This window comes from Mobula hypostoma, chromosome 3, assembly GCF_963921235.1.
Source record: "Mobula hypostoma chromosome 3, sMobHyp1.1, whole genome shotgun sequence".
In the NCBI taxonomy this organism is placed as follows: Eukaryota; Metazoa; Chordata; class Chondrichthyes; order Myliobatiformes; family Myliobatidae; genus Mobula; species Mobula hypostoma.
The window spans coordinates 81,800,383-81,819,473 of record NC_086099.1 but is presented as its reverse complement, the minus strand read 5'-3'; the positions used below and the strand labels follow the sequence as shown (position 1 = coordinate 81,819,473).

Sequence of the window (19,091 nt, the reverse complement as noted above, 5' to 3'; positions counted from 1 at the left end):
TGTCAGGACGCTCCGGATGGCGCTTCTGGAAAATTCAGTTAAAAGGAGCGAGCTACAGGGACTGCACCGAGTCCCTAGCTCTGTTCAGCCCGACTCAGCCTTTCATTGTGGCTCGAGAGGAGGACTGAGGGTGGCGTGGAAATCCCTCGTCGTCGTCCCCCCCCCGACTCCCCCGTGGAAAATGCCAGCAGTGCCCCAGCAGCCGGCAAATTCATCCCCATGCACCCTGCCAGAATTCTGAATACTTGTGCGAATGCCCATCTGTCGGTACAGTATTTGGAACCTGGGAAAGATCTGCACCAGATTATAAAGGGGTTGTTTCGCTCCTTTCTGGATATACCATAGCAAAGCGTACGCCGGTATGGGTTTGGGCGAGGAGCTGGCAGTAGGCGGGAATGTGATATATTTATAACCCCTCCTCCTGTCGTGACCAGTTTCAGGACGAGTCACCACGCATAAAGTCCGGGAACTCCTCCTGTGTTAATCGATATTTCTTCGGATCAGGTATACATAAGAACTCTCCGACTTATGCCCGAAGCGGCGTAGAAACTCGTGAACTGCAGGGCCCTTTGGTCTCAGATCCAAGCAACATGCAGCGTTTCTTGACCAACCTATTGCTCTTCACTAGTTCAGTCGTGGCTCAGATACACGGACGGTACGGAAACGTCTACAATACAAGGAGCCAAACTGTGGGCTTGCGGAGCAAGCTGTTTAACATCACAACGCCTCAGCCGGCAGCCCAGCGCTGCGCCTTTTGTCGGATGGAGCCCAACACGGACCTCGGCGATGGCTGCCTATCTATTACCGGCCCCGTGCTGTTCTCCCAGATCGCTCCGAACGGCAAACTCAAAGCGTATTTCAACTTGCAGGGATTCCCGCAGTCCGACTCCCAGTCGCTGCGCGCCATGCATGTCCACCAGTACGGAGTGGTGAACGGTAGGTGTTCCACTACCGGGCCGCATTACAATCCCCGAAATGTCAACCACCCCCGGCACCCCGGTGACTTCAACAACTTCAAGGTGAAGGGCGGCAGGATCGTGAAGTTGTTGATTAACCTCAAAGCCAAACTGTTCGGACAGGAATCGATCCTCGGCCGTGGGCTGGTGCTCCACGAGCAGGAAGATGACCTGGGGCTCGGCGGCAACAAGGAAAGTTTGAAGACTGGGAATTCTGGCCGAAGGCTGGCGTGTTGCACCATCACACTCACCAACTGTGACCTCTGGAATCATACGGTGACCATCACGTGAAGCCCGGATCCCCACTATCAACAGACAGATTGTGGCAATTTAACCTGTTACCTTCTCTCTCTTCAGGAAATTAAAGTTTAGAAGATAGTGCTCACCACTCACACGATTACGATTTAAGTAATATCAATCTGTCGGGTAAAATTTAAACACCTAATCCTTTAGGCTGTAAACTTCGGAAATACCAGAATGGTAATTTTTGCCGTTTGAATTCCCCACACGGTTTTATGCGTTCTGACTTAAAAGTACGGGGTAACGTACCAATCGCAGAATTTAAAGGGTAAAAGCGTGTAATTGCGCTAGCCGGTGCAATAAAGCCTTGTGCTCGTTTCTGCTATACGTTGAATCTATGGCGGTAAATATCAAATTTTGAATTCGTTCTGGTAGTCTTCAGTGTCGATATTCACAACTAACGTAAGCTTCGCAACCTGTTAAATCATGATGGTAATTTCGGCTTGATCATAAAAACGGAGATTTAAACAAATGAAGTTTTTGTTTTTGTTTTTGTTTCCGACTTGTGTTATTTTTCGCCAACTCATTTTAGTTACAGGATCGTACGGCATACCACAGAATCTGACAAGTCATTCTTTCGTAAGCCAGAGAGTGGTAGTAGGGTATTCTCATCGGGGGAGGAAACACAGAAAACGTTATTCCTAAACCCTAAAAGCAACTTAAATTACTCAGTGAGGTTAAAGTAAAACGTTGCTCCTCCCTTGCTTCGAAACTTTGATGACAAACATTCAGATGCACAACTTCTAAAATGTGTGTTGTGTGCAGTTCTGGTCACTGCAGTACAAACAGGATGGGGCGGCATTGGAGAGTGTGCAGGACAGGTTCACCAGGGTATTGCTGGATTAAAGAGCATTAGTTATAAGGAAAGATCGGATAGATTTGGATTGTTTTCGCTGGAGCACTGGGGAGTGAGTGGTGATCTGATAAAGTTTATAAAATAATGAAGGGCATAGAAAGGAGAGAGAATCAGAATTTTTTCCCCCTGAGTGGGAACATCAGGAAAAGGTGATTGGGGAGAGATTAAAGGTTTATGAGGCTTTTTTTTATTACATAGAGAGTAGTAGGTACCTGAAATGCACTGCTAGATGAGATGAAGCTGATATGACCTCTAGTTCCAGTCTCATGCAATGTCAGTGGAAAAAGCCTGCTTGCATTTACCCTATCAATTACTGAATTAATTACTGCCCATTACACTACTGGCATTTAGGGCAGCAATGACTGTCTTCCATCTCTGGTGCTGTTCTGGCCTTCCTTCATCCTGTCAGCAGCTTCCTCTCGGTTTTTACTTGTCAGTCATGCAAGTCTTGGGTGGAGACTCAAGGAACACCATGATACTCAGATGAAGAAGGATTCTTCATTGCTGTTTCCATAACAATGTTGTTTTACCAGTCAGGTTTGTTATCCCAATGCGGAACCCCTGAACCTGAAGGACGGGTGGACTACTCGTCGTCTGACCTCTGCACTTTGAACTGTTTGGCATGGGTGATCCTACCAAGAGCCAAAGCATAAAGCCCTGACTCCAGCTAACATATCTCCCTTGGCCATTGAGATACACAAGTCTCCAGACCCAATGACAAGTACAAGGTCCTTTGGAAGTTTATCCATCTATACCCCTCATAATTTTGTATACTTCAATCAAATCAAGTCAAGTTATGTTCAAGTTCAAGTGTAATTATCATTCAATCATACATGTCTATAGCCAAACGAAACAGTGTTCCTCCAGAGCCAAGGTGCAAAACCAATGTCAGCAGCACACAGCACTGTGCACCTAGCAAAGGTAGCACATACAGTTGCAATTTAATGAACAGAAAAAATAACATAGCCTGTGCCCCTGTTGTATGCTTTCAATTTTATTGACATCTTTCCTGCAGATAAGTGACCAAAACTGCACACAATTGTCATAAGGGGGCATTGGTAGTGGACCCAAATGCAAGACACAGACACTGAAGTACTAGGAACATGACTAGGGTTATCAAGATAGCAAGGTGAGTCAGGAAGAAACGTCGCTGGACAGTGACACAGGCCCTGGACGAGACAAGGACACTGGACAAGGAAAGCGGGACCAGGACAAGGTACTTGGAACTAGGAGTCTGGGCTAGGACTCCGAGCCAGAGACTGGACAGGGACCCGGAACCTGGGTCTTGACTCGGGCTTGGACCCCGGATCCAGGCAAGGACAAGATGTGGCTACAGGACTGGACGTGGAACTCCTGCACAGGACGAGGCACATAGACAGGACGAGAACACAAAGCCTTGACTTGGACAGGATGAGGTTTTAGGACTTGGCTTGGGCTAGATGAGGTTCTCCAGGACTGGACAAAGGACCCCTGGGCTGCATGAGGGAACTCCAGCACCGGGCTGGGTGAGGTACTCCTGGGCTGGATGAGGAAACTCCAAGGCAGGATGTGGCTCTTGAACTAGATTTGGCTTGGCTCATGGACTTGGCTGGGTTAGCCTCCAGGGCAGGGGTCCCCAACCTTTTTTGCACCACAGACTGGTTTAATATTGACAATATTCTTGCGGACCGGCCGACCGGGGGTGTTAATCACGACTGGAATATAGGTGATAAGTCAACTATAAGACACTTATAAGTAGCTAATAAACTCAATTTCGTTTCTAAAAGGGTTTATCTAATGAATTTAATATTAAACACACATTACATATTTTCCTCATATGAATATATAAAATCATTGCAACACACCAATATGGCTGAATCAGTGGGAGCCCTGGGCTTGTTTCCCGCAACAAGACAGTCCTATCGAGGGGTGATGGGAGACAGCGATACTAAAAGGGGGTTCCTTCTGTCCAGTCTATTCCACTTGGCAGAGGTATGATGTTGGAAATGGAAGCAACGTTTTCAGTGCTTTCGTGGCTATCTCAGGATATTTAGCTCTGACTTTGATCTGGAATGCCAGCAGAGATGTTATGTGAAATGTACTTTTCAGCCTGCTGTCATTTGCAAGCCGGAGGAGTTGATCTTCTTCCTGGCCTGACATGGATGAGGCGTGCATAATGACCTCATGTGCGTTCAAGTTCAACAGTAGTCATGACAGGGAATGAGGAAGGGTGCAGCTGGCTCATTACAGGGTTACCAGATTGGCTTTTTGGTCAGCAAATCCCAGAAACCTGGTTTTTTCCCAATGTGTTTGGCATCAGAAAATTCATTTGGCTTTTGGGCTTTTTCCTGACTTTTTTACACGCTAAAATTTTCTGCACGAAAATTACATACCATCCTTTTTCTAAAACATTTTCCTTTAAGAAAAATGTTTTTTGGTCAGTTACATTTGGCAATATTTCTGCTGCCAAGAGTCTGGGCAAGAAGGCGCCAACCAGCAAGTCGGCAACACGGTCACGTCACCAAATCATATTGTTTCCTTGCGGCCCGGTAGCACATGCTTTGCAGCCAGGTGGTTGGGGACCACTGTTCTAGGGTGTGGAGCCGGAACTCCTCTAGGACGCAGGGCCGAGACCCTTTTTAGGATGCAGGGCTGGGATGACTGCCAAGGATGTTTGCCGAGGTAACTGCCAAGGATACTTGACGAGGATTCTGATGAAGTGGCAGACGAAGGTTGCAGGCGAGGTAATTGTCCGGGATTCTGAAGGGAGGGGAAGGGAACAGTCTAGCAAAAGAAGCTGAATCTTGAAACTATTTATGTAGCCAGCGGGAAACTAGAATCAGGTGCCTCAATTAAGGAGCCCAACGGAAATGGGGAAAACAGGGAAAACCCGGAATACGGATCAATGGACCGGATCGTGAACCGGAATGCGGAGTTCACGAACCAGACCATGACAACAATATTCTAAATTAGGCCTCACTAACATCTAATACAACTTCAACACAGCATCCTAACTCCTGTACTCAGTACTCATTTATGAAGGCCACTGTGCTGAAAGCTCTTTTTATGACCCTATCTACTTGTAATGCCTCTTTCAAGGAATAATGGATCTGTATTCTCAGATTCTTTCAGTTCTACCACAATCCTCAGTACCCCTCCATTCACTGTGTATATCCTAGCCTGGTTTGTCCCCGAAGGTTTCTGCATTAAATTCTGTCTGTCATTTTTTCCATTTGGTCCAGTTCCAACTGCTGGCTTTGATAGCCTTCCTCACTGTCAACTATGCTCCCAATCTTGGCATCATCAACAAATTTGCCGAATCAATTTACCACATGATCACCCAAATCATTAATATAGACAACAAACAACAATGACACACCACAAGTCATAGGCCTCCAATCAGAGAGTTGTCATCTACTACCACTCTCTGGTTTCTCTGGCTAAGCCAATGTTGAATCCAATTTACTACTTCATCCTGAATACCAAGAAACTGTCAGGCAGACATCTCCCAGTCTCCACTCACCTAACAGGACTCACCTGTCATCATTTCCTACTCATCATCTGTAGCCTATTTAAAACCAGCTCTCATCCACAGCCCTTGTTCAATCATCGAAGCAACCAGTTACTCTTAGCCTTCAGTTATCTTGTTGCCCTGTCACGTTAAGTATCTGTTCTCTCTAGTTCTGTGGCCCCTTGTGGCTCGTCATTTTGCAGTTTTTTATTAATTATCACTCACCACTAAATTGTCTCCACTGCCCTGTGTTTAGGTCAAGCCTCCTCTACATTTCCTGACAGGAAGGGTGAACCAGCCATTGACGCTGCAGAGTATGCTCATCTCAGGGAAGCTGTCCACTGACATAAGTACACGTTTCAGAGCGAACAAGAGACCATTGACCATCTGCTCACCACTCTCAACCAACTTTCTGTCTCACTACAGCCACCTCGCGCCAGTCAACCTCCTCGCTAGGTTGCCTGAACACTACAACAGATCACCAACCCAATGTCACAACTTCCTGTCCCAGTGCATCTTACACTTAGAGCTGCAGGCCTCTCTGTAGTCCACAGACAAAACCAAGACTGCTATTGTCATCGCTGTCATGATTGGGTGAGCTCTAACTTGGGCCACCACCATCTGGGACGATAAAACCACCATTTACAATAAACATGAGATGCACCAAGTTTTTGACCATCTGGAAGTGGGAGGGAGGCAATGGGTTGGGTGATTTCCCTGCATCAAGGTTCACGCCCAGTACTAGACTACACTGTGGTATTCAGGACCCTTGAGGTGGAGTGCTGCTGGCCCATTTCCACTGCAGCCTCTTGGAGCACATGAAAGACGATCTGTCTTTCCACTGACCTTAAAAGCCTCTTCACTCTGGCCCTTTGTATTGAGAAATGTCTTAAGGAATGACCCTCAAGGTCACCAGCCAGAACCACAGTTGCGTTCCCAGCACCTCGCAGCGGTTCGCGCAATGCTATTATGGCTTGGGCAATCAGAGTTGGGAGTTCAATCCTGGCATCTTCTGTAAGGAGTCTCCACTTTCTCCCTTTGGAACGCATGGACTTCCTCCCACGGTCCAAAGACATACCAGTTAGTAGGTTAATTGATCATTCTAAATTGTTCTGTGATTAGGTTAGGGTTAATCAGGGGTTGTCGTGGTTGCTGGGCAGCACGGCTGGAAGAATTGGAAAGGCTTATTCTGCGTTTTAGCTCTAAATAAAAAAATACAGTAAGTAAAACCATTTCAGGCTGCAGGACCCTCATCAGCTACATCTGCAGAACCCTAGAACCCAGGTAGGAGGAGCTCCCTTAACCTACCTTGCTGGAGTGTGAAGTCCGTGAAGAAACAACTTGTGTGCTTACTGCAGAGCAACTAATCTCCCACGTATCCAAAGCCCACTGTACTGGGAAAACGCACCGCCAGATAGAGACAAGGGGCCTTCGATCTGCTCAGCTCGCCCTCCCCCCACCCCCGCCCCTCATTCCAGCACCAGAGCCCGACTCTGTCTCTCTGTCCTCCTCCACACCCCAAAGGCTCTACTTGCACAGGAGTCTCTGGAGGATTCTGGCGCAACAGGCAGCTTTCTGAACCAGGCAGTTTGGACTCCCTACTGAACTTATATGGCACCCCTTCTGCATTGCAGCAATTGATGGACGTCCCTTAGGCTCTTTGATGTTCAGAGCACCCACACAACCTGTGCACATGAGCATCGGAAAGCATTGAGTGTCCATCCAATTCTTCCTTATTGACTCGCCTAGTACTTCTTCCATCTTGGGTACCCTTGATTCTCCACCTTGACTGTCACTTTGCCTGTTTATCCCGTTCAGCGCTGAGTTGGGAACCCAACAGCCTGCAATGTCAGTTGACTTCACCCTGTAAATCCTTGGAGATGGAGGAAACCCTCGACATCACCAAAACCCACAGGAATACCTTGACTTAGCCATTACCTTCATTAAATGGAAGCCAGCACCCCACTCCTTCGCATAAGACCATATGACCATAAGATACAGGAGCAGAAGTAGGCCATTCGGCCCATCAAGTATGCTCCACTATTCAACCATGGGCTGATCCAATTCTTCCAGTCAACCCTATTCTCCCCATACCCTTTGATGCCCTGGCTAATCAAGAACCTATCTATCTCTGCCTTAAATGCACCCAATGACTTGGCCTCCACAGCCGCTCATGGCAACAAGTTCTACAGATTTACCACCCTCTGTCCAAAGTAATTTCTCCGCATCTCAGTTCTAAATGAACGTCCTTTAATCCTGAAATTGTGTCCTCTTGTCCTAGACTCCCCTATTATGGGAAATAACTTTGCCATATCTAATCTGTTCAGGCCTTTTAACATTCGGAAGTTTTATATGAGATTCCCCGCCCTCCCCCATCCTCCTGAACTCATGGGAATACAGCCCAAGAGCTGCCAGACGTCCCTCATATGGTAACCCTTTCATTCCTGGAATCATTCTCGTGAATATTCTCTGAACCCACTCCAATGTCAGTATATCCTTTCTAAAATAAGGAGCCCAAAACTGCACACAATACTCCAAGTATGGTCTCACGAGCGCCTTATAGAGCCTCAACATCACATCCCTGCTTTTATATTCTATACCTCTAGAAATGAATGCCAACATTGCATTTGCCTTCTTCACCACCAACTCAACCTGGAGGTTAATCTTTAGGGTACCCTGCACAAGGAATCCCAAGTCCCTTTGCATCTTTGTGTTTTGAATTCTCTCCCCATCTAAATAATAGTCTGCCCGTTTATTCCTTCCACCAAAGTGCATGACCATACACTTTCCAACATTGCATTTCATTTGCCATTTCTTTCTCCACTCACTTAAATTATCTACGTCTTTCTGCAGGCTCTCTGTTTCCTCAACACCACACACTCCTCCACCTATTTTTGTATCATCAGGTAATTTAGTCACAAATCCATTAATACTGTAGTCCAAATCATTGATGTACATCGTAAAAAGCAGCGGTCCCAACACTGAACCCTGTGGAATGCCACTGGTAACTGGCAGCCAGCCAGAAAAGGAACCCTTTAATCCACTCTCTGTTTTCTGCCGATCAGCCAATGCTTCACCCATGCTAGTAACTCCCCTGTAATTCCATGGGCTCTTATGTTGCTAAGTAGCCTCATGTGTGGCACCTTGTCAAAGGCCTTCTGAAAGTCCAAGTACACCACATCTACTGCATCTCCTTTGTCTACCCTGCTTGTAATTTCCTCAAAAAATTGCAGTAGGTTTGTCAGGCAGGATTTTCCTTTCAGGAAACCATGCTGGCTTTGGTCTATCTTGTCGTGTGCCTCCAGGTACTCTGTAATCTCATCCCTAGCAATCAATTCCAACAACTTCCCAACCACTGATTTCAGGCTAACAGGTCCATAGTTTCCTTTCTGCTGCCTCCCACCCTTCTTAAATATCAGAGTAACATTTGCAGTTTTCAGGTCATCTGGTACAACGCCAGAATCTATCGATTCTTGAAGGATCATTGTTAATGCCTTCGCAATCTCTCCAGCTGCTTCCTTTGGAACCTGAGGGTGCATTCCATCAGGTCCAGGAGATTTATCCAGCCTCAGAACATAAAGCTGAGCTCTTCCCATCCCTTCCCTGACAGTCACCCACTTGTCTAACTCCTGCAGCCTCAGGTGACTAACTCCCTGTAGCTCCTATCTATCTCCAGCTCACTTTCTCTAATAAGCTGTAGGTCATCAAGCTGCAGCTCCAGATCCCTAACACGGTCTCTCAGGAGCTGCAGCTCGGTGCACAGATGTGGCCATCTGGGAGACTGGAAGCTTGCCAGGATTCCCATATCTGATACCCAGTGCAAAGTACTAACCCTACAGACAAGCTCTCTATCCCTCCAAAAAATGCAAGGGGGAGAAAAATAAAGTCCACTTACCCACTTACCTCGCTGGAGCCCGAATGAGCCAAAGCCTTACCACTCTGCCTCATGCCACTCCTTTATGACCACTCTACTAGGCAGCGTCTCCCTTTTATACCTGAACCTTCCCAGCTCTCTAACTCACGATTGGTGCTCCGGTTATAGCCTATTGCACAATCAACTTCCGCTAAGGCACCACCCCTTCCCGAGGCCATCTGTTCTTTCTCTCTCCTCCTGAGACCCAAGCCTTGAATGACCACATTGCTGAAGCACTACAGCACAGCTCCATCTGACCATTCCAGTCCCCAACTGGTGAAGAATTCTTCTTTGTCAAAAAGAAAGGTGCTGACTCCCGCAGTTTCTCACTTCCTTGGTCCTTTCAAGATCACCCATCATATCAATCCAGTCACTTGTCATCGCCAGCTGCCACAGGACTGCATTATCTCTCACTTGTCCTGCCTGTTGTCAATGGACTACTCAACCCACTTGAGTCTGCATCCCCAGCACCTAGGATGGTGCAAGATGGTCCAGTGAACACGGTTCACTGGTTGATGAATTCACATTATTATGGATGAGGAGTGCAGCACCTGCTTGACTGGAATGGCTACGGTCTGGAGGAGAGGTCCTGGGTGGCATCAGGTTTCATTGCTCATCAAGAAGTTCCACTGGACCCAACTGGATCACCTGGGCCATCAGGTGCCAGCCATAGAGGAGGAGGGACCTGCGCAGGTAGGCACCTCCCAGTCTTCACCCAGCTAACAGGAATCACCTGCCATTCATTTCTGAAACATCACCTGCAGCCTATTTAAACCCAGCCCCGATCTGCAGCCCTTGTTCACTCATTGATCCAGCCAGCCTTAATAAGTTGCTCCTAACCCTCAGTTACCTTGTTGCCTTGTCATGTTAAGTATCTGTTCTCTCCTGTTTCGTGGCCTCTTGTGGCTTGTTATTTTGCAGTTTATAATTAAAGTTTATTGCTCACTGCTAAATCATCGCCCTTGCTCTGCATTTGGGTCAAGTCTCCTCTACCTATCCCTAACAGAAATTGAACTTTCTGGTGCAGTATCCCATGAGCGAGTTTATTAAACGCTTTGCTAACGTCCATGTTATTGACTGAAATAAGATAGTGAAAATGTAAGCCTGAATTCTGCCTCTGAATAGAGCATTAGAGTTCATAAGATTCTAATTCAAGACTCTCTATCAATTGAAAAACTCCCCATTGAATAATAGCAGTTTCATGCACCACTTCACCCGTCTATAAAACTCCTGACACAATAAAGTTTCCTAATAACTCTGTTTCTTGATAGCCAAAAATTCAAATGCATGAAAGCCATCATTTGCTTAATGTACAAAGTATATTAGGGCAGGAGAAATTTGCAACTATTGCATTTACATGCAACAATAATTGCTATATCCACCAGAATCAACAGCTCTTAACAAATTGCTTGTGCAAGTGGCCAGCAGCAGGCTCACTATACAGTGATTGTCATTTCCACATTGACCCCTTTTCTGAAGTGAGAATGGTATGAGCATTTAGCTGATTAATCACTAAAACCTATTTAAAATGTGAATAAAACTTTATGAACTGGTTAAAATATTTTTATCATAAGTTCTCCAGGGTTGCATTTATTACTGAATGAACATAAAACCTTATGCCCAGGACAGGTTAATCTCTCTTTCTATAAGATATTCCTTGCAGAAAAAATGTCTAAGTATTTATTTAACAGGGGAAGAATTGACTAACACCTGAAAACAGGAATAGGCTCATGTTACAAATTTCACAATAAGACTGCCACCCTATTGTGATCAAATGACACAAGAAAAACAAATACTCCTCAACTGACGACCCATTAATAAAGAACATGTTAGAAGTGGTACATTGAATATGATGAGGGATGGTTGCAGTATGCCAGTAGCCTCGGTCTATTTATTGTACTTCAAGCAGAATGGTGAATTAGTGGTACTTGCTGGTTTACATGACCAGAGCTGCCCACTCTGTACACTGACTGCTTCTGTTAGTAAAAGTCCTGGTATCATGATTGGCCACCACTACTTAGAAGAAGATGAACTTCTGAAAAGTGTGGGGAATAGCTAAACTGTCACAATGGGGGCGCTGGTAGCGGACCCAAGTGCAAGGCACAGACACTGAAGTACAAGGAACAGGGCTTGACTAGAGTAGGGACATGACTGGATACAGACAAGGAGCAGGGACAAGAATGCAGACTTGGGCTAGGACATGGACATGACAGGGAACTTGGACAAGGAACTATGCACTAGGAGCCTGGGCTTGGGCTCTGTGCCAGAGACTGATCAAGGACCCAGTACCTGGGTCTTGTCTCAGGCTTGGGCCTCAGAACCAGGCAAGGACATGACGTGACTACAGGACAGGACATGGCTGGGGTCCCGAGGCTTGGAGACAGGCTGGGGTCTTGGCTCTTGAGGCTTGGAGACAGTCTGGGGTCTTGGCCCTTGAGATGCAGAGGCTGATAACTCGGAGGCTGGAACTCGGAGACAGACTGGGAACTGTACATCAACATAGAGCCTGGGCTTATCCTTTGAAAACCCGGGACTCATCTTTAACACGACACCAACATGAGACTGGACAGAACATAGACATAGAGCCGGGACTTATCCTTAAACAAGCCGGGACTCAACTTCATCTCCACACCAAGGTGGGACAGGTTCCTCCGTCGGGTAATGGCTGAATGGCCTGACTTACCCCATGGAGGTGAGGACAAGACAAGACAGATCCCCTCCCCCCAGGGCAACGGCAGAATGGCCTGACTTACCCCACGGAGGTGAGGACAAGAAGAGACAAAACCAAAGGACGACAGAGAGTTCCATCTCTGCATCAGGGTTACTCCGAGTAGCAGTTACGGCCAGCAACTTAGGCTGGCTATGGAAACAGCTGGATCCCTACCTAGCTTGGAGTGGCTGATGGCCACTCAGCTGGCCCGGGAAACAGCCGAATCCATACCGCAAAGACGGCTCTGGCTCCATGAAGCAATGGTTCACTAATGCGGCCTAAAGATGGCAAGTGGCCGCTCTAGCCTTCCACTGGCAGGTTGCTCCCGGGGGATCTTGACAAGACAAACCAGCAGCTCACACTCGACCCCAAGGCCACTTATATTCCAAGCCCCAAGATGGGAATCAGGTGCCTATGATTAACTCAACCAAAACAAGGGACAGCTAGAATACCCAGAGTCCTGAGTCTATGGACTGGACCGTGAACCAGAATGCGGACTTCATGGACTTGAGCATGACATAAACATGCAAGGGGATGTGCATTGATTTCCCTCCACCCATTGACAATCTTGTAGAGAAGACAAAAAAGAAAGATATGTCATGAGTTTACAGTTGGGTGTGGTGGGATTTAGTGAGCAGCACTAAATCTAGATCTCATGACATCAGGGCAAACATTGGCAAAGCAGAACCTGTTGATCACTACTTACTGTCCTCCCTCAGCTGATGAATCAGTGCGTTCTACATTGAACATTGGTTTGGATTTCTGAGCAATGTAACTACACAGACTGGACTCTAGGTTGGGTAAAACGAATAAGAATTTTGCTAACACGAGGAATTCTGCAGATGCTGGAAATTCAAGCAACACACATCAGAGTTGCTGGTGAATGCAGCAGGCCAGGCAGCATCTATAGGAAGAGGTACAGCCGAAGTTTCGGGCCGAAACCCTTCGTCAGGACTAACTGAAAGAAGAGATAGTCAGAGATTTGGAAGTGGGAGGGAGAGGGGAGATCCAAAATGATAGGAGAAGACGGGAGGGGGAGGGATGGAGCCAAGAGCTGGACAGTTGATTGGCAAAAGGGATATGAGAGGATCATGGGACAGGAGGCCCAGGGAGAAAGAAAAGCGGGAGGGGGAAAACCCGGAGGATGGGCAAGGGGTATAGTCAGAGGGACAGAGGGAGAAAAAGGAAAGAGGGAGAAAGAATGTGTATATAAATAAATAACTGATGGGGTACAAGGGGAGGTGGGGCATTAGCGGAAGTTTGAGAAGTCAATGTTCATGCCATCAGGTTGGAGGCTACCCAGACGGAATATAAGGTGTTGTTCCTCCAACCTGAGTGTGGCTTCATCTTTACAGTAGAGGAGGCCTTGGATAGACATATCAGAATGAGAATGGGACGTGGAATTAAAATGTGTGGCCACTGGGAGATCCTGTTTTCTCTGGTGGACAGACCGTAGGTGTTCAGCGAAACGATCTCCCAGTCTGCGTCGGGTCTCGCCAATATATAGAAGGCCACATCGGGAGCACCGGACGCAGTATATCACCCCAGTCGACTCACAGGTGAAGTGTTGCCTCACCTGGAAGGACTGTCTGGGGCCCTGAATGGTGGTAAGGGAGGAAGTGTAAGGGCGTGCGTAGCACTTGTTCTGCAATTTTGCTGATAGAATGAAACCAATTGACTTAATGCAACAGCAGGAAGAACATTGGGCTTACATGTCTGTAGTACAATGCTGAAACCAAACACACAGATTGGGTAATTGTTTGGAGAAGCACCTGCGTTCAGTCCACAGGAGTGTTCTTGAGCTTTTGGCCTCCTGCCATTTTAATTCTGCATTTCACTTCCACTATATTTGTTTGTGGCTTCCTGTACTAATACAACAAGGTGCAATGTTCAAGGAACAATATTCCCTCTTCTGTCTGGGCACATGACTGCTCTCTGGACTCAGCATTGAATTGCCCAACTTACTCTCTCTCCACCTGTATCAGAACCACCATTTCTGCATGTCATCAGTTTTCTCCAGATTTCTCTCTTTATTTGTATGGCCTGACCTGCAGGGCAAGCCTTAATGAGTAGAAACGCATAACACGGGCAAAGAAGCATAGTGTTCACTATCAACTTCTGTCTAAGTCCAACATCCATGAGCCCAAATAGCGTTGAAATCAAAGAGGATAATCCCCACAGGCTAAAGCAATACTTGGCACAAGAAAGATGGTTGATAGTGGTTGATGGCCTTTCATCCATTGTCTCAGGCCCTTGCCCAAACATCTTTAGTTACTTACTGCTGTAGACGATATTAATTAAAAGCAAATCAGTTTGAAGCATTCACCTGACATTTGGAAATCTGAAATCCAAGTCATCCAAGAGTCCAGAGAGAAGGCAGTAGAGGGTTTCCCCAGTAACGTTCACTCATTCACTGTGAATATTGTTTTCACAATGCAGTAAAGTGGCTCTGAAAAGGATGAAGAAGCTGCTCCAGAGACGTTGATGGCTGTTAATGTGGTCAAACTGAAAATAAAAATAAAAAATAAAAATACATTCATTGTATCACTAATTCATTAATTAATGCAACAAATCACCTACATTCTTATAGAAGGGCACTGCTAAAAACTATAGGTTTCTAGGTTTATAAATTGTCATTAATACTTTGATCTGAAAACCAGAAAACTACCTCTGTTCAGTCTGACTGCTGAATAAGAACATAAAAAATAGGAGCAGGAGTAGGCCATCTGGCCCGTCGAGCCTGCCCCGCCATTCAATAAGATCATGGCTGATCTGGCCATGGACTCATCTTCACTTACCTGCCTTTTTCCAATAACCCTTAATTCCCCTACTGTGCAAAACTCTATCCAACCTTGTCTGAAGTATATTTACTGAGGTAGCCTCCACTGCTTCATTGGGCAGAGAATTCCACAGATTCACCACTCTCTGGGAAAAAGCAGTTACTCCTCATTCCATCCTAAATCTACTTCCCTGAATCTTGAGGCTATGTCCCCTAGTTCTAGTCTCACCTATCATTGGAGCAAATTTCCTGCCTCTATCTTATCTATCCCTTTCATAATTTTATATGTTTCTATAAGATCTTCTCTCATTCTTCTGAATTCCAGCGAGTACAGCCCAAGGCGACTCAGTCTCTCTTCCTAGTCCCCCAATCAACCTGGTGAACCTCCTCGGCACCACCTCCAAAGCCAGTATATCCTTCTTCAAATAAGGAGACCAGAACTGTATGCAGTACTCCAGGTGCGGCCTCACCAGTACCCTGTACAGTTGCAGCATAACTGTCCTGCTCAGTGGGAGAATGGAGATGACAGATGCTGTTGAGTTGAAGGGGTGGGAATTATGGGATATGGCCTTTATCTGCACCACAGAATGCTTCAAATCTATTATTTAAATATACATTTAAAACTTTTTATTAAGTGTAAGCTGTAAGAAATTAATCCAAAGCAAATGGTTGATAAGTAGAATGGAAATTAAGTAAATAATAAGCAGCATTGAATAGAGGATTATATTGGGGTGAATTATGATTGATGGACATTTATTTGGTCCTATATTTGAGTTAGAAACATGCCAGAAACAATATATTATTCCTTGCTTATGGTAAAAAAAATTGACACTAAAAAGAACCAGAATAATTTTAACAGAAATTTATTAATTCATTCAGGATGCTGAGCTATTAATTAACAGAGGTCTGTAGCAATCAGTTCCAATATTCAGAGTTAGCACTTATGCAGAACACATATATTTGTTTCCAAATTATGTAGATGTGAATATATTGCCCAGAAAGACATGGTGTTTGTGCATAAATCAGCATAAAAGGTGCATCCTGCAGCAGATAAACTCAAGATTTACCCACTTTGTGCATTGGCCGTTCAGCGGGAAAATGGAGATTAATTCAGATTAATGAGAGGTGTTAGACTTTGGGAAGCCAAACCAGGGTAGGACTTCACAATGGGCCTGTGGAGTGTAATAGATCAGAGAACCCTGGAGAACAAGTACACAGTTCCCTGGAAAGTGGTACAACAGGTAGACAGGGTAATGAAGAAGGCTTTTTGCATGCTGGCCTTCATCAGTCACGGTAAAGATTTGGGAAAAAAGGTGGGGAGTATTGGACCAGGCAGCACAATCTCAGGTTGCAGGGGCTTCCCTTTGGACCAGAGATGAGGAGGAATTTATTTAACCAAAGGGTGGTGAATGTATGGAATTCATTGTGGTGGCCTAACCATCTGGGAAATGGTACCGCAGAATAAAAGCTAGGACCAACAGGCTCCGGGAGGGCTTCTTCCATCAGGCCATCAAGCTGGTTAATTCACGCTGATACAATTGTATGTCTATGTTAATATTGACTGTCCTGAGGCCAGCTCTGAGGCTCAGCAGTGAAGGGTAAAGTCAGGCAGAGCGATAGTGATAGGAAACTCAGTAGTTAGGGGTATGGGCAGGAGATTCTGCGGCTATGGCAGAGAAGGCAGGATGATGTGTTTCCTTCCATCATCTAGGGCCTAGGATGTCTCAGAGCAGCTACAGAATATTCTCAAGGAGGAAGGTGAGTAATTAGAGGTCATGGTTCCCATTGGCACCAATGACATAGATAGAAAGGATCCTGTGTAGTGAACATAGGGAGTTAAGAAACAGGCTGAAGAGCAGGACCTCCAAGGTACTAATGTCTGGATTACTCCCAATGCCACGTGTTAGTCAGGGCAGGAATAGGATGATAGTATGGATGAATGACTGGCTGAGGAACTGGTGCAGGGGCCAGGGTTTCAGGTAGATGGGTCATTGGAACCTCTTCTGGGGCAGGGGTGAACTGTACAAGAAGGAATGGTTGCAACTGAACTGGAGAGGGACCAATATCCTTGCAGGCAGGTTTGCTAGAGCTGTTGGAAAGGGTTTAATCTAATTTGGCAAGGGGATGGGAACAAGAATGATAGGGCTCAGGATGGGGCAGTTGATGTACAAGTAGATGCTGTGTGTAGTGAGACTGTGAGGAAGAACAGGAAGATGACAGGGCAAAATTAGCAGTCAATGGGATGAGTTGAAGTGTAACATGGGGGAAAAATCAAAAAGCTAGATGAATGTGGAACTGAAGCTACTATATTTGAATGCATGCAGTGTATGAAATAAGGTAGGTGATCTTGTCGGGCAATTAGAGATTGGTAGGCATGATGTTGTGGGCATCACTGAGTCGTGGCTGAAGGAAGATCATAGTTGGGAACTTAATATCCAAGAATACACCTTGTACTGAAAGGACAGGCAAATAAGCAGAGGGAGTGGGGTGGCTCTGTCGATAAAAAAGTGAAATCAAATCCTTAGAAAGAGGTGCCATAGAATTGGAAGATATAGAATCCCTGTGGGTAGAGTTAAGAAATGGCAAGGGTAAAAAGTCTCTGATGGGAGTTATATACAGGCCTCCAAATAGTAGCTAGGATGTGGGATACAAATTACAATGGGAGATAGAAAATAAAGGCATCCATTAGTCTTGCGAGACCATGGATCTGCACCTGGAAAGTCTTCACTCTCCAGGGCGCAGGCCTGGGCAAGGTTGTATGGAAATGGCAAGACATAGCAATTGCCCATGCTGCAAGTCTCCGCTCTCCACAACACTGATGTTGTCCAGGGGAAGGGCAAGGGCCGATACATCTTAGCACCAGTATCATCGCAGAGCACTGTGTGGTTAAGTGCCTTGCACAACACGCTGCCTCGGCTGGGGCTCGAACTCACGACATTCAGGTCGCTAGTCGAATGCCTTAACCACTTGGCCACGTGCCCACGGGAGATAGAAAAGGCATGTAAAAAGGTCAATGCTACAATAATCATGGGGCATTTTAATATGCAGGTAGATTGGGAAAATCAGGTTGGTACTGAATCTCAAGAGATGGAATTTGTAGAGTGCCTACGAGGTGGCTTTTTAGAGCAGATTGAGTCTAAGCCCACAAGGGGAATATCATTTCTGGATTGGGTGTTGTGTGATGAACCAGATTTGATTAAGGAGCTTAATGGACCCTTCAGTGGCAGTGATAAAATGATGATAAAATTTACTATGCAGTTTGAGAGGGAGAAGATAAAGTCAGATGTATCCATATTACAGTGGAGTAAAGGGAATTACGGATGCATGAGAGAGGAGCTGGCTAAAGTTGATTGGAAGGGGACGTTAGCAGGGATGATGGCAGGACAACAATAGCTGGAGAATCTTGGGACAATTTGGAAGATGCAGGACAGATACATACCAAAGATGAAGAAGGATTCGAGGGAGAGGGAACTGTGGTTGATGAGGGAAGTCAAAGACAGCATTAAAGCAAAACAGATAGCATATAATGTCACCAAAATTAGTGGAAAGTTAGAGGATTGGGATGTTTTAAAAACCAACAGAAAGCAACTAAAAAAGCCATAATGAGAGAAAGATGAAATATGAAAGTAAGCTAGCCAATAATATAAAAGAGGATACCAAAAGTTTATTCAGGTATATAAAGAGTAAAAGAGAGGCAAGAGTGGACATTGGACCACAGGAAAATTATGCTGGAGAGAGATAAAGAAATGGCGGTTGAACTTAATAAATATTTTGTATCATTCTTTACTGTGGAAGAAACCAGTGGTATGCTAGAAATTCAAGAGTGTCAGGGACAGCAGTGAGTGTAGTTGCTATTACTAAGGGGAAGGTGCTTGGGAAGCTGAATGATCTGAAAGTAGATAAGTCACCTGGACCAGATGGACTACACCCCAGGGTTCATCAAGAGATAGCTGAAGAGATTGTGGAGGCACTTGTAATTTCAATAAAAACTAGATTCTGGAAGACTGGAAAATTGCAAATGTCACTCCATTCTTTAAGAAGGGAGGGAGGCAGAAGAAAGGAAATTATAGTTCATTTAGCCTACCTT

General features: G+C 45.7%; 1 protein-coding gene across 1 annotated transcript; it reads left to right on the top strand.

Moving 5' to 3' along the window:
- Positions 1-409: 409 nt before the first annotated feature.
- Positions 410-1,719, top strand: LOC134343452 (extracellular superoxide dismutase [Cu-Zn]-like). Its single transcript, XM_063042161.1, has one exon. The coding sequence runs from the start codon at positions 591-593 to the stop codon at positions 1,245-1,247; it is 657 nt and encodes a 218-aa protein (XP_062898231.1). The 5' UTR covers positions 410-590; the 3' UTR covers positions 1,248-1,719.
- The last annotated feature ends 17,372 nt before the right edge of the window (positions 1,720-19,091 follow it).

Excerpts from the sequence above, each read along its gene's own strand:
- LOC134343452 (XM_063042161.1), top strand. The coding sequence starts at position 591 with ATGCAGCGTTTCTTGACCAACCTATTGCTCTTCACTAGTTCAGTCGTG.